The 12718-nt window shown below is 37.6% G+C and overlaps 1 protein-coding gene across 8 annotated transcripts in view; it reads right to left on the bottom strand.

Moving 5' to 3' along the window:
- Positions 1-12718, bottom strand: part of LOC100883400 (uncharacterized) — a 109829-nt gene that overhangs the window by 14234 nt on the left and 82877 nt on the right. For 6 of the 8 annotated variants that reach the window (XR_013037795.1, XR_013037796.1, XM_076530395.1 and 3 more), the window contains 2 exons: positions 10510-10711; positions 7034-7387 (listed from right to left, as the gene is read on the bottom strand). Coding sequence is in view for 6 of the 8 variants with exons in the window: in XM_076530395.1 (XP_076386510.1) it covers positions 7034-7387; positions 10510-10711 (556 nt within the window). In the remaining 2 variants the exon portion in view is untranslated. The remainder of the gene's footprint in view (positions 1-7033; positions 7388-10509; positions 10712-12718) is intronic. The other 2 variants (XM_076530396.1, XM_076530399.1) reach the window with 2 other exon arrangements.

Genomic DNA, 12718 nt, shown 5'->3' with positions numbered 1-12718 from the left:
AAGTTACCAATTGTATACTACACTACTTCAATTTAACCCAAGTTCATACAATCTCTTAAAGAACACAAACAGTAAATGAACATGTACTTACATAAATGTTTAAACGTTTCCAAATTCATGAATGCACAAATATGTTCAATTTATAACAGCAACTTCAACAGTTCGAATTTATAGACATTTAAGGATGAACGTATACTTACATGAATTTTAAGAAACATATTATGTTCTGAAGAAGCAGGGGACTCGCACTTAAAGGGTCAATTTCGTTAAGGCCTAAGAACTAAGTGAAAAAGAAACGATAAGTAAAAAGTAAAGAGGATGGAAGAAAGAGGAGGGAAAGGTAACTAGAGACGCCCTCGATTTTTCTTCACCTCTCATCTACTTCTCTACGATAGTTCTACGTGTATAGTCTACTTGCACAGTCTACTACCGTACTACTATCAAACGCTAGCCTACTTCTAGCGAGCGCTTTCTCCCTCGTCGAGACTCACGAAAGCGCAAAATAAAACAAGAAACAGGAGAACGATGACTCCGAAAAAAAAAAAATATGAAAAGAAGAAGAAGGGTTTTTCTTTTGAACCCTTCCGTCCAGCCGACACAACCTCGTTCTCTGTCTGGCCGGAAGAAACAGCGAAAAAGAAGTTTATCGTTTCACGCTCTATTTCCGGCTGGAAAATATTACAGCAGCGACGCGTCGCAAATCACGAGGGGGAGGGCAAGGAAATACGAGAACAAGCAACGGGCTAAATAAGACCGTGAACGAAAAATAGAAAGAAAGAGAACGAAAGGCGAAAGCTATAGCGACGAAACAAATACAGCACTTACCGTGACGACACAAGCGGAACCGCGTCATCATCAACCAAAGTAATCGATATGCGCACACGTACACGTGTATGGATCATAATAATTCTCTACTACGGTTTATCCAATTCAGTGTCTTTGGGGGTGGAAAAAGGGGGAAGTTGCGAAGGTGGCTACAAAGGGGTAGTTCTCTTCATTAATCTTCAGATAAATTTATCAAAATGGATACTTTAAGAATTTACCTGAATAAGGTAACTGAACTTGATGTTTGTATTGAATATAAAATAAGCACTTGTAGTTGCATGTACTTGTATATTAACTGAACTTGATATTATTTTACTGAATATAAAGTAAGCACTTGTAGTTACGTGTACTTGTATATAAATTAACTGAGCTTGATGTTACGTTATTGAGCAAAAAGTAACTGCTTGTAGCCATATATACTTGTGTATAAATTAACTGAACTTGATGTTACGCTACAGAATATAAAGTAATTACTTGCAGCTATATATACTTGTATATAAATTAACTGAACTTCATGTTATGCTACAGAATATAAAGTAATTACTTGTACCTATACAATATATTTGTATATAAATTAACTGAACTTCATGTTACGCTACAGAATATAAAGTAATTACTTGTACCTATATATATTTGTATATAAATTAACTGAACTTGATGTTACGCTACTGAGTATAAAGTAAATTACTTGTAGTTATATATACTTGTATATAAATTAACTGAACTTGATGTTACGCTACTGAGTATAAAGTAAATTACTTGTAGTTATATATACTTGTATATAACTTAACTGAACTTGATGTTACGCTACTGAGTATAAAGTAAATTACTTGTAGTTATATATACTTGTATACAAATTATTTAAACTTCATGTTATATTACTGAATATAAAGTAGCTACTTGTCGTTACATGTGCTTGTATATGTCTCATATACTACATATACTTGTAGTTAAATATAAAGTGACATAACATACCATAACATACTTTGAACATCTACTAAATTCTTATACATTTGTCAACAATTAATTCATTACTGTTTAATACATAAAAATACACAATCTACCCAACAACAAAAACATAATGAACTTCAGAAAAGTTTACACGAAAATCTTACAGATTGAAAATTTACATGAATTTACCTAACAGTAAATTATATTAATATACATAATATATATTAATATATATGTATGTATATAAAGATATTTTCCATCAAGTTCAACTTAAAGAGTACTACAACTGATTACCACAATTGTGTACTCAAGTGAAGTCTTTAAAGTACCTCTGATTTAATCATAAAGAAACTTCTTTCAAATAATTTCTCTACAATCTCCACTAATTTCGCAACGAGAGATCATACTACTTCGTGGCCACCGTACGCAGAAAGGGAACAAAGGAAATAGAAAATCAAATAAGAATAGCGAAGAACGCAAGAACGGGATAAGGAGCGGCAAACGCAAACAACACAAAGGGTAATGACAATAATTTATTGTAGTCAAGGGTAAATTACGCAATTCTACAAAGAAATGATAAATCGTTGGCGTTTTCTCCGAACAATAAGTACGGAATCACTTAAGAAAGGCAAAGAAAAAAAAAATCAAGCACCAGCGCGCAGAACCGTCCGCCACAAATTTGTAACAAAAAAACGCTTTAATCTATATTAACAGTTTTTGCTTACAATTCAATATACAGAAAAAGAACATAATTCTTCAAATTGATATGCGTGTTTTTACGAACGGTTCTGCGACCACTGCACTCATAATTAAAAGAGTAACGATAATGATAATAATAATGACATAATAATAATTAATGGTAATTAATAATAATAATAATTAATAATAATAATAATAATATCAACGAGTTTGCAAGTAATAATGAACGGTGTATACGAATCATACGTATACATATACCTATCAAATTACATATATATATATATGTGTATGTATATATGTATATATATATAATAACGAGCTAGCTAATAGGTAGTAAACGTGGACAACTTTACAATAAACATACATGAACGCAAAAAAGTAACTGCTACTGGTAAAAGTAAAGGGTAAGACTAATCTGAGACACGGGAGTTTTTCACAAAAAATAGACAAGTGTGCCTCTATGTGTACGCGCATGTGGACAATATACGTGTAGAGAGCAAAAAAAAAAGAAAAGGGAAGGTGTATAATCGTGGAGCAAACGGGGGGGTAGTTTCTTCCAACGACGAGGGGCGGTCGTAACAAAGTAACAAAGTCAACTACAAAATATTCGCGTGACGAGATAAAAAAAAATCAAAGAATAATCGTGGTGTAAAAGGTTCGTAAAAAGTCTACTAGGAAACCTGTCGACACGATCGCATCTCGAGGGATGAAACGGGTCGAAGAGGTTGCCTGTGGAATGACGCGGACCACGTCGACGAGAATCCACTGAAAATTATGCTAACGCGTTGACAAACGGTGATAACAATTACCTATGCATAGCTGTTCTGTTCGTTGCAAAAAATTAATATTAGTATCTCTTTCTTCACATCGGAAATTACATTTGAAAGTCAGATTTTCATCTAGCGAATATTTCTATAAACGTATACATTCTTTTTCTTAAAAATGGAAATTTTTTCCAGTAAATTGATTAACAAAATTAACATTGCAAATAGTTAAAGAACGTTCGCCAACGCGATTGCAAGTTTTAGTCGAACTTCATCGGTGGCTTTCGATCCGGAAAGCCATTGAAGCCTCTGTGGATTCATCGTCGGCGTTCCTTAGAGAATTTCACAAAAGAGCAAAACGTGTACGAGAAGGGTGGATATCCAGCTTCGAGTTACCCTGATCTGTGTGTTTCTTTGTGCGTGTCGTGCTTGAGTTTCATCACGGTCATATACGAACAGCGTGGCATTTGGAGCCTCGAGCAACGGTGTAACACACACGGCTTAAACACGGTCGCGAGTTTGCAAGCTGACGAAAACGATAAACGGAAACGAAAAATGAACAAAGAGATAATCCACGTGGGCGTAGTAGCGTAATCATGGCATAACTTTTTAGCGGAAGATAAACTCAGAATCAGGCAGCTTTATTGCTAATTTTAGAGTAGTATTAAAAGAACAAACTGTTGCGATATTATTTTAATTCACTGCACTTTGTGATCTCATAATCTGTAGAATCATCATAGAACTGTGTGTGAGTTTTACAAAATATTTTTTATTATAAAATTTACATTTGCATTTAAATTTGTTGGATTACTTAAATTTATACATGTAACTGTTTGTCAAGCAAACTAAATACAAAAAGTTAATCTTTCATTTTATACAAAATTACAAGTTCAACAATACAATTACTTCATCAAGTTATTTTAACATAATTTATTTTATAAAAGATAACAAGATCAAGATTAAATAGATGTACAAAGATTAATGTTAAAGATTGTATACATTTTTTATATATTTTATATTTTATAGCACAGTTCTATGAAGATTAATTCAAAATGAACATAAACTCCCTATGAATCACTGATAAACCTAGTTCGTTGTTCTTTCCACAAGTTACTATAAAAATCTCCAAAACAAATTGCAATAACTCCAACCATTGCAATAACAAGATTCTGCATCATTGAGCCTCAAAAATCGAACCCGACTTTGCGATAGAAATTAAAAAGTAATTGCACTTGAATAATTAACTTACACATTAGCACTAAAAGTTGCTTATACTACATATACACATGAAAATTATTCGAAAAATATCTATCATGTCAACAATTAACATTTATATCTTATTCATCAATATAAAGCATCATCATTAGTTCAATAATTATTCAACATCTTTAACGCCACCCACAAAAGATATATTATTCAACTTTTACTTGTTATCGAATTCCTTTTGTTATATCACTGGCGTAACTAGGATTTTGTGGGCCAGGTATTTTTTATGGATTGAGGTTCCATAATAGGTGTTGTGGATTTTGGGAAGTTGAGAGTTGGGAATTTGAGGTGGTGGAGAAGTTTGAGGAGAGGTTTAGATTTTTGGGATTTTGAGAATTTAGGAATTTGGGAAATTTTAAATTGGAGAAATTGGGAATTTGAGAGATTGGGAATTTGAGATTTTGGGAATTTGAGAGATTGGAAATTTGAGAGTTTGGAAATTGGAGGAGTTGGAAATTGGAGAAATTGGGAATTTGAGAGATTGGAAATTTGAGAAATTGGGAATTTGAGAGATTGGAAATTTGAGAAGTTGGGAATTTGAGAATTTGGAAATTTGAGAAGTTGGGAATTTGAGAGATTGGAAATTTGAGAGTTTGGAAATTGGAGGAGTTGGAAATTGGAGAAATTGGGAATTTGAGAGATTGGAAATTTGAGAAATTGGGAATTTGAGAGATTGGAAATTTGAGAAATTGGGAATTTGAGAGATTGGAAATTTGAGAAGTTGGGAATTTGAGAATTTGGAAATTTGAGAAGTTGGGAATTTGAGAGATTGGAAATTTGAGAGTTTGGAAATTGGAGGAGTTGGAAATTTGAGAATTTGGAATTTGGAGAAGTTGGGAATTTGAGAATTTGGAAATTTGAGTTTGGAAATTTGAGAAGTTGAAATATATCCCCATCCTGGCTCCCAGCGAGTTACGCCACTTCCCTTTCCCGCAAAAGAAAAGCGACCGTTTGTGCAAGAAATTGCGTGAGAACCGTGAGAGGGTAAAAAGAGTGCAAAAGCAAGGGTAATTTGGAATAGTGATCTTCCAAGGTTCCAACAACATGGCTCGTAGAAAAATAGAAAATTTCTGAGCATCACAAAATTATTTACAAGAAGCAAGAACGTTCTCAAGATGGCAGAACTTCCCCAAAAATAATACCATAAAATTTCGATCCTACCCTCTTCTATTCCATACACGCTATAAGACAACAGACAAATATATAATTTAGCGTTCTTAATTTGCATCGATGGACTGGGGTTTTCCTAACGCGAAGAAAAATGTCACGTGTAGACCGAGATCGCATTTACCGACGAAACGAGTTGACTGGGCAGCAGTCCGAGCCAAATACGACGTACGCAATCGGCGACGTAATAGACGAGATTCCGGGCAGACGAGTCTCTGAAAGCACGTCAGAGGAAACTCTTCCAAGAAAACTGTTTGATGGTACCTGCCAACTTCGGAATTTAACACGTACACTGGCTAATGTGTGATCACATTCCTTCGGGAAAATAAATAAGAGTGTGCTGTGGGATTATTTTCGGGAAACGGCGATATAAAGAGAGGAAACGCTTAGTTGTGGATATTGGAGAGTTTGAAACTTTGCACAGTATGAGTTCTCAGACTTTTATATTTATAGATTTATAAGTTTATGGCATTTCCACATTTTATATTTCTAAACTTTCAAATCCCCAGTTTTCAAAATTCTGAATTTCTATATTTTATAACTTGTCAAATTTTCAAGGAGTCAAGGTACCAAAAATTTTCACATCCCTAAATTTCTTTAAGATTAAATAGTTGAATCCTCAAATCCTCAATTCTTCCAATCCTCAAATCCTCAAATCCTCACATTCTCACATTCTCACATCCTCAAATCCTCAAAATCCTCTTCTTTACAAATTTCCAAAGCTCTAAATCCCCAAATCCTCAAATCCTCATCTTTAGAAATTTCCCAAGCCCCAAAGCTGCAACTCCCCAAGCCCCCAAACTCCTATATCTTCAAACCTTCAAACCCCAAAACTTGCAGTCTTCCAAACCTCTAAATGACCCAATCTCCAATCGCCATTTTCCCTAGATAATCCCATCGCAATGTAGTCTCCAACTCACCCTCAACCTACTCACAACCTAACTACACCTATCCCCCAAAAAATACACCTATCACACCATAAGCTTCAGCAGGACGGACCAACAATTTCAACAGCAACGATATGTCTCATAAAGCCCTGAAGTTATCGACAATATAAAAATATTTATCCAAGAAGAATCGTAAAGCAACCTGAAAGCATCATACCACTAACCATCCGATCTTACATCCCTAAAACCTGAAGAGCTATCCAATTAGCGAATCTTCTGTGGCGGACGAACCCATCGAATCGCAGTGGATCGACAACGTGAATCGTCCTCGTCAGCTTTGATCGTCGAAGCGGAAATACGCTTTGGTGACGCGACCGAACGTGTTCCCGGTTGCTTCAAGTCCGCGAGCGTACACGCGTTCCTGTATCTTGTCTGTTTGTGTGGTGGGTTTCCGCTAGGCGAGCAGCAACTCACCGCGGTGATGACGCTGCTGTTGCTGCTGTTGTTGTTGCTGTTGTTGCTGATGATGAAGCTGACGGTGATGAGAATGATGGTGATGATGATGATGGTAACCGAGGGACGAGGACGGCGACGGACAGAGACTTCCACCGCCGGCCGACTGCTGCTGTTGGTTATCGTCGCGGGTCGGCGTCAGATCCAAGAACAGACCGGAAGTCGCGGAGTCGACGCAACTGCAGGACTCGGTGCCGGTGGCGTTGCATCCGGGACAGCAATCGGTGTCCGTGGCCAGGCTCATCGGCGTCTCCGGCGAGTCCACGGGTCTCGTGCCAACGAACGAGCTCTCCATCCAACACAGCTTCACGCTCCCTTCGAGGACAAGTTTCATTTCATTAGGATAGATCGCGAACGAAGCCGGCGACTAGCTGGCTGACTTCTCTTTTCTACGGAGACCTTTTTACGGGGATAGTTGCTGGAACCAGGGCCGTCGCGTGTTCGACTCTCACACTTTATGTCACACGGTTCCGCGTAAACTTAGACAAATTCTATCGGAGTTGCCGTACTTGACGTAGGGAAAATGTGACGTCATGAGTAACGTAATATTTGTACTACTGTAAATAAGCACTTATAACACGCGTGTAATGTGACGTCACCTTGTCCCTACCTCTGGCAACTCTGATCGCTATGAATCTTATAATGAGACTAGCAGATTCTACGGTGGGCAATATGGCGGGGAGCGAACTTTAGAAGTCCCGAGTGACATCAAGTGTGAAAGTCACAGTAGAACAAGTTGTTCAACCTCTCGGGGGCGGTTAAGTAGAAGTTCGTCGTTTTGACTAATTACAAGACCCACCTCCACCTTTTAAGCTCATTATTGATTTAGTTATAACAAATTTGACAGTAGTACACACTTTCACATATCAAGGTCAAGGTCGTTAGAGATGGATCTCCTAAACAATACATTTAAACGGCAGAATTATACAGAATAGTCTGGTACTTCCCGTAGTTGAACAAGAAAGTGTTTCAAACGAAAGTAAAACAATTTTCAATCGACTACAAATTTTTTGAAGTTTTATTTCGATGAAAAGTTCACCTCATTTAAACGACATTATGTATGTTAACTGTGTAGTATACAAAATATTAACACGAATTCAACGATTTTATATGCTGTGACCTTGAAGTGACCTTGAAGTAACCTTCGACTAACCTTGAATAAAAAAATTATCACGAATCTGTCGTTACAATATTTAACCTCGTTCACTAACATCAAACAACGAATCTATCGATAAAAAAGCTTTTCGAATTTCTTCCAAGAAGAAAATTCTAAAACCAAACAAAAGTATTACAATATCATTCCTAATTTTAAAAAATTAACAACGTTGATATGCACGCGTCGGCTCTGGCAGGATCCTCGTTTGCTCGCGAAACCGAAAAACAGAAAAGAACTAGTTTCTACGAGTTAAAGTTCAACAAAGTCAACACGCGTTCATCTTCTTAGTTACCAGCGTTAACACTGTCGAGTCACTGTTGACACGACGCAATCTCAGATTAGGTCGTGTTAGTGGAGAAGCTCTAAACACGGAAATATTAATTACAACGCAAACACAGCTGACAACACGGCACACATACACGTTATTGACAGACGGGTCCGCTGATCGCCATAGGGTACAATATACACTGTACTGTGCCTCACAAGAAGTCTCTCGGAAGAAATACTAGTCTAGCCAATCGGGGTAAAGGAGACGTAATTCTAGTCACACATCAATTGTTGTGTTATCAAGTTGTAGTGTGTTATTGGCACGGGAAGATTATATTTAGGTCCGCACTGAGATTTCTGGGGATGCAGACGGGTACATTACTAGTAACTTTTATTTACGACGGGTATAACAATAATTGGTTATATTTTAATAAATTTATTTTCATTTATTCACATATTTAGAGATTTTGTATTACTTCAAAAGAAAAATAATATACAAATTTTTATTAGAAACAGGAAGTTTAGGAAGAGGTTCCAAAAGTGTTTTGAAGCTCAGAAATATTATATAGACCTAACCACATTTGTCAATTAGGTTTCTTGAGTAATCTAGCAAGTCTTAGTGATCTAGCTTCAGCAGTCTTCCGCAAGTCTTCTCGTGAGACACGCACAGTCAGAAGCATAGACGCGCGTTCTTCAGATGGATCACAGTATCGATGGATCCTCGACGATTATAAAAGCGTACGAGGTAACAGGCGGCCACGTGTTATCTTCGCCTACTGTTCTCTCTCGATGTTTGTTTTAATTTTGTCCCTAAGGTCAGCCGAGTGGCAGGGTAAGTTCGCTCGCACCGAAAAGCGTACGGAGACACAAGAGGGGTGATTCAAACTTCAGGGTAATCTATTTCGGGGCCAACACGGCCACGATGCTACAAGGCTGTCGAAATAGCAACCGGTCGCCTCTGCATACTTTCGGCGAGACTTTCGGTGATTAAAGATCATCGTCGGCTAAGGTGGACCGGCCGAGCCTTCCTTCTAGCCCTTCGCCATTTTTTCCCTTTTTATCGCCTGCTCGACCTTGCGGACCTCTTCTGGGGATACGGTTTAGTGTCAAGGTTATCTAACGAGTTTGGGCGACTTTCGTGTGAATCGTCTCTAACTACGTTTGATAAACAAGTGGGTTTTTTGTCATGTTTTTTATATTTTTGAGGAAATCTAAATTGCCAGTTAAACCTGACGCAGCTTCCGAATAGAGCACTAAAGTGCCGAAGCAAAGTTACAAATAGAGAAACTTCGAGTTTTCAAGGTAACTTATTTTTCAAATTTTCGACGTCTGCGAGGAATGTGTGAAGTTAACTCTTAAAGTTAGAAGTCTGAAAAATTTTGAATTTAAAATGAAGTTATCAAACTAAGTTTTTCGAATTTCCTCCAACCAATTCCAAGAGTACTACATCTCCCGTGGCAATGTAACGAGACCTACCCTGAAGACCATATCAGTCATCCCTTCAGAAGATACGTTTAAGGAGTGTGTCCGAATGAATTTTCCGCTCAATTTCAACCACCTGCACTACTCGATATGCACATACACGATTCAGTTCCAAGATGTTCACTTCTATGTAAATTCTGGAGGAAGCTTAACGAGGCTTGAACGTGAAGAAAAGAACGAACGATGCACCGTCGACCATTTTGAAAGCGATTCTCGTTAGTACACAAAAAGAACATCGTAGACTGGTGCTTCGAGTTGGTAGTGACAGAGAGAAATTATGTTACAAACATTCCTGTTGATACAACGGTAAACCAGAAACAGTCAGACATATAGACAGGCAGGTAGACAGAAGAAGAAGAAGAAGAGAGGTGTCTAGGTCGCAGAATTATAGATGCAGAGGCAACGAGAACACATCAAGACGGAAAACTCAAAATTACCTTTGTCGTGAAGAGTAAAAGTGGTGATGGTTGTAGTGGTGGTGGTGGTGGGATGTAAATTTTTTTTTTGGCAGGGGTTGTTGTTTAGTGCTCACCTCTGGGGCTGGTCGACCTTGCTCCGCCCCTGTCGTCCCAGTCTTCAGGTCGAGGTCGAGGCGACAGCCTGCCACCTCCACCAACCTCCTGACCGCTTTGCACGTAGTGCACAATGGCCGAGGTTACCTCCTTTATCGAGTTCCTTACCTCTAGCTGCTGATTCGTTGTCTGCTGTTGCTGCTGTTGTTGTTGCTGTTGCTGCTGTGAAACGAGACGGGTGTTTTAGTACTCTTACGGTCATTCATCTTTCATACTACAGATTTTACGTACTATGAAAACTCTATATTTAATATTTAACATTTAATACCTTTTCAAGTATGTTACTTTTACTAGAAGTAATTATTTCTACTTGTACATGAACAGTGATATTGTTGATCACTTCTGACCATGTAACAATCGACTTCTAACACAAACTATTTTAGCTACAAATCATATTTTTGCTGATTTATATTCTAAACATCCATATGCAATATAAATAATCTTCCTATAATTTATAAACAATTTCTGTATACATTACTTCATAGTTGTATTTCAATAAGAAGTGGACATCTGAAGGTAAAATAAGATCTTGTCATATGACAACACTGGGTCGGAAAAGGTTAATGAATCTCAAGATGTGCTCAGTCTCGCGACATTCAAAATGTTAATGTTTATTGTAGTTTCAAACTATATTATTACTATATAATATTAAACTTTATTATTTAACCATATCAAATTTGATACAAATAAAAAATTGTGAAGGTTAATTATGTCAGCGAATAATTATATCGATTGAGAAGGGGAATAAGCCTCAGCAAGAATTTGGCAAAATAAAACGACCGTGAGACGAGACGTTTCGACGAAGCAGTTATTTTTCCGTAACGAGCAAGTAATTAAAGTTGGGATACGGTGTGTACGATTTAACCTTAGAGAAGGGCGAACATCGGGTAACAGTCAATTTGTCTCGGGTTGCAAAGGCCACCAGACGCCAGCGTGGCTCTTTTCTGCCAGAATTTCTAATTATAGATACGTCGCTGCGTTTCTGCCCTGTCTGCGCGAATTAAAAATAAATTTGAAACAAAGAGGAAATCGAAGAGATCGTGGGCGGGGCCAGGGGTCAGCCACGGTCACCGAGGCCCCGGATTTCACGAATTCAAATAAAAATTAAAAATCTTAATGATCTGGTATATTAAAAATTTAGGTACACTATATAAGGCTGCTAAATAAAATTATTTGGGGACACGTTCTGCTTTAAATTACGAGTACAAGTAAAATTTTAGAGGCAATTAGATTATGAGGAGATTACTTTTGAAATGTGCTGTAGAGTTTGGAATTTTTGAAGATGTAACATGTATGAAGTATATTTTATCAGTTAAGGAAGTGGAATAAGGAGTTTTAAGTATGACAAGCATTGATACTACTCCAAACACTGATATGTATTAGACACTAATGTAGTAGATTCTATAATGTATGTTGAGTCAGGAGATTTGGTTTCTCTAGGGAAGATGTGGTGATGAAGGATGGAGAGCTACCACTCGTTGATCTTTGGGGATTTGTGAGGATTTGGCAACGTGGGACGTTGGGATTTGGGTATGTACTGATATGGAAATCAAGGGATTTGACGAATTAGAAGCTTGGGAACTATGAAATTTAGAGGTGTATTAATTTGGGTATCTGAGAATTTGGGGATTTAGAAATTCGGGGATCTAGGAATGGGGGGATCTAGAAATTGGGGGATCTAGAAATTGGGGGATTTAGGAATTGGGGGATCTAGGAATTGGGGGATCTAGAAATTGGGGGATCTAGAAATTGGGGGATCTAGGAATTGGGGGGTCTAGGAATTGGGGGATCTAAGAATTGTGGAATTTAGGAATGGGGGGGTCTAGAAATTGGGGTGTCTAGGAATTGGGAGGTCTAGGAATTGGGGGATCTAGGAATTGTGAAATTTAGGAATTGGGGGGTCTAGAAATTGGGGTGTTTAGGAATTGGGGGATCTAGGAATTTGGGGACCTAGAAATTCGGAAGTCTAAGAATTGGGGGACCTAGGAATTCGGGAATCTGGGAATTCGGATATTCTAGGAATTGGGAGATCTAGAAATTCGGGGATGTACGATTTTGGGAATCTATGAATTCTCCAACCTAGCTATTTGAAATTTGTGTAAATTTGCGAATCCAAAAAATTGGAAATGTAGACCTTCTAAAATCTATGAACTTGAAAACCTAGAACTC

This window comes from Megachile rotundata, chromosome 4 (genome assembly GCF_050947335.1).
Source record: "Megachile rotundata isolate GNS110a chromosome 4, iyMegRotu1, whole genome shotgun sequence".
Classification (NCBI taxonomy): Eukaryota; Metazoa; Arthropoda; class Insecta; order Hymenoptera; family Megachilidae; genus Megachile; species Megachile rotundata.
The sequence above is the reverse complement of the archived record's forward strand: the minus strand, read 5'-3'. Positions and strand labels throughout refer to the sequence as shown.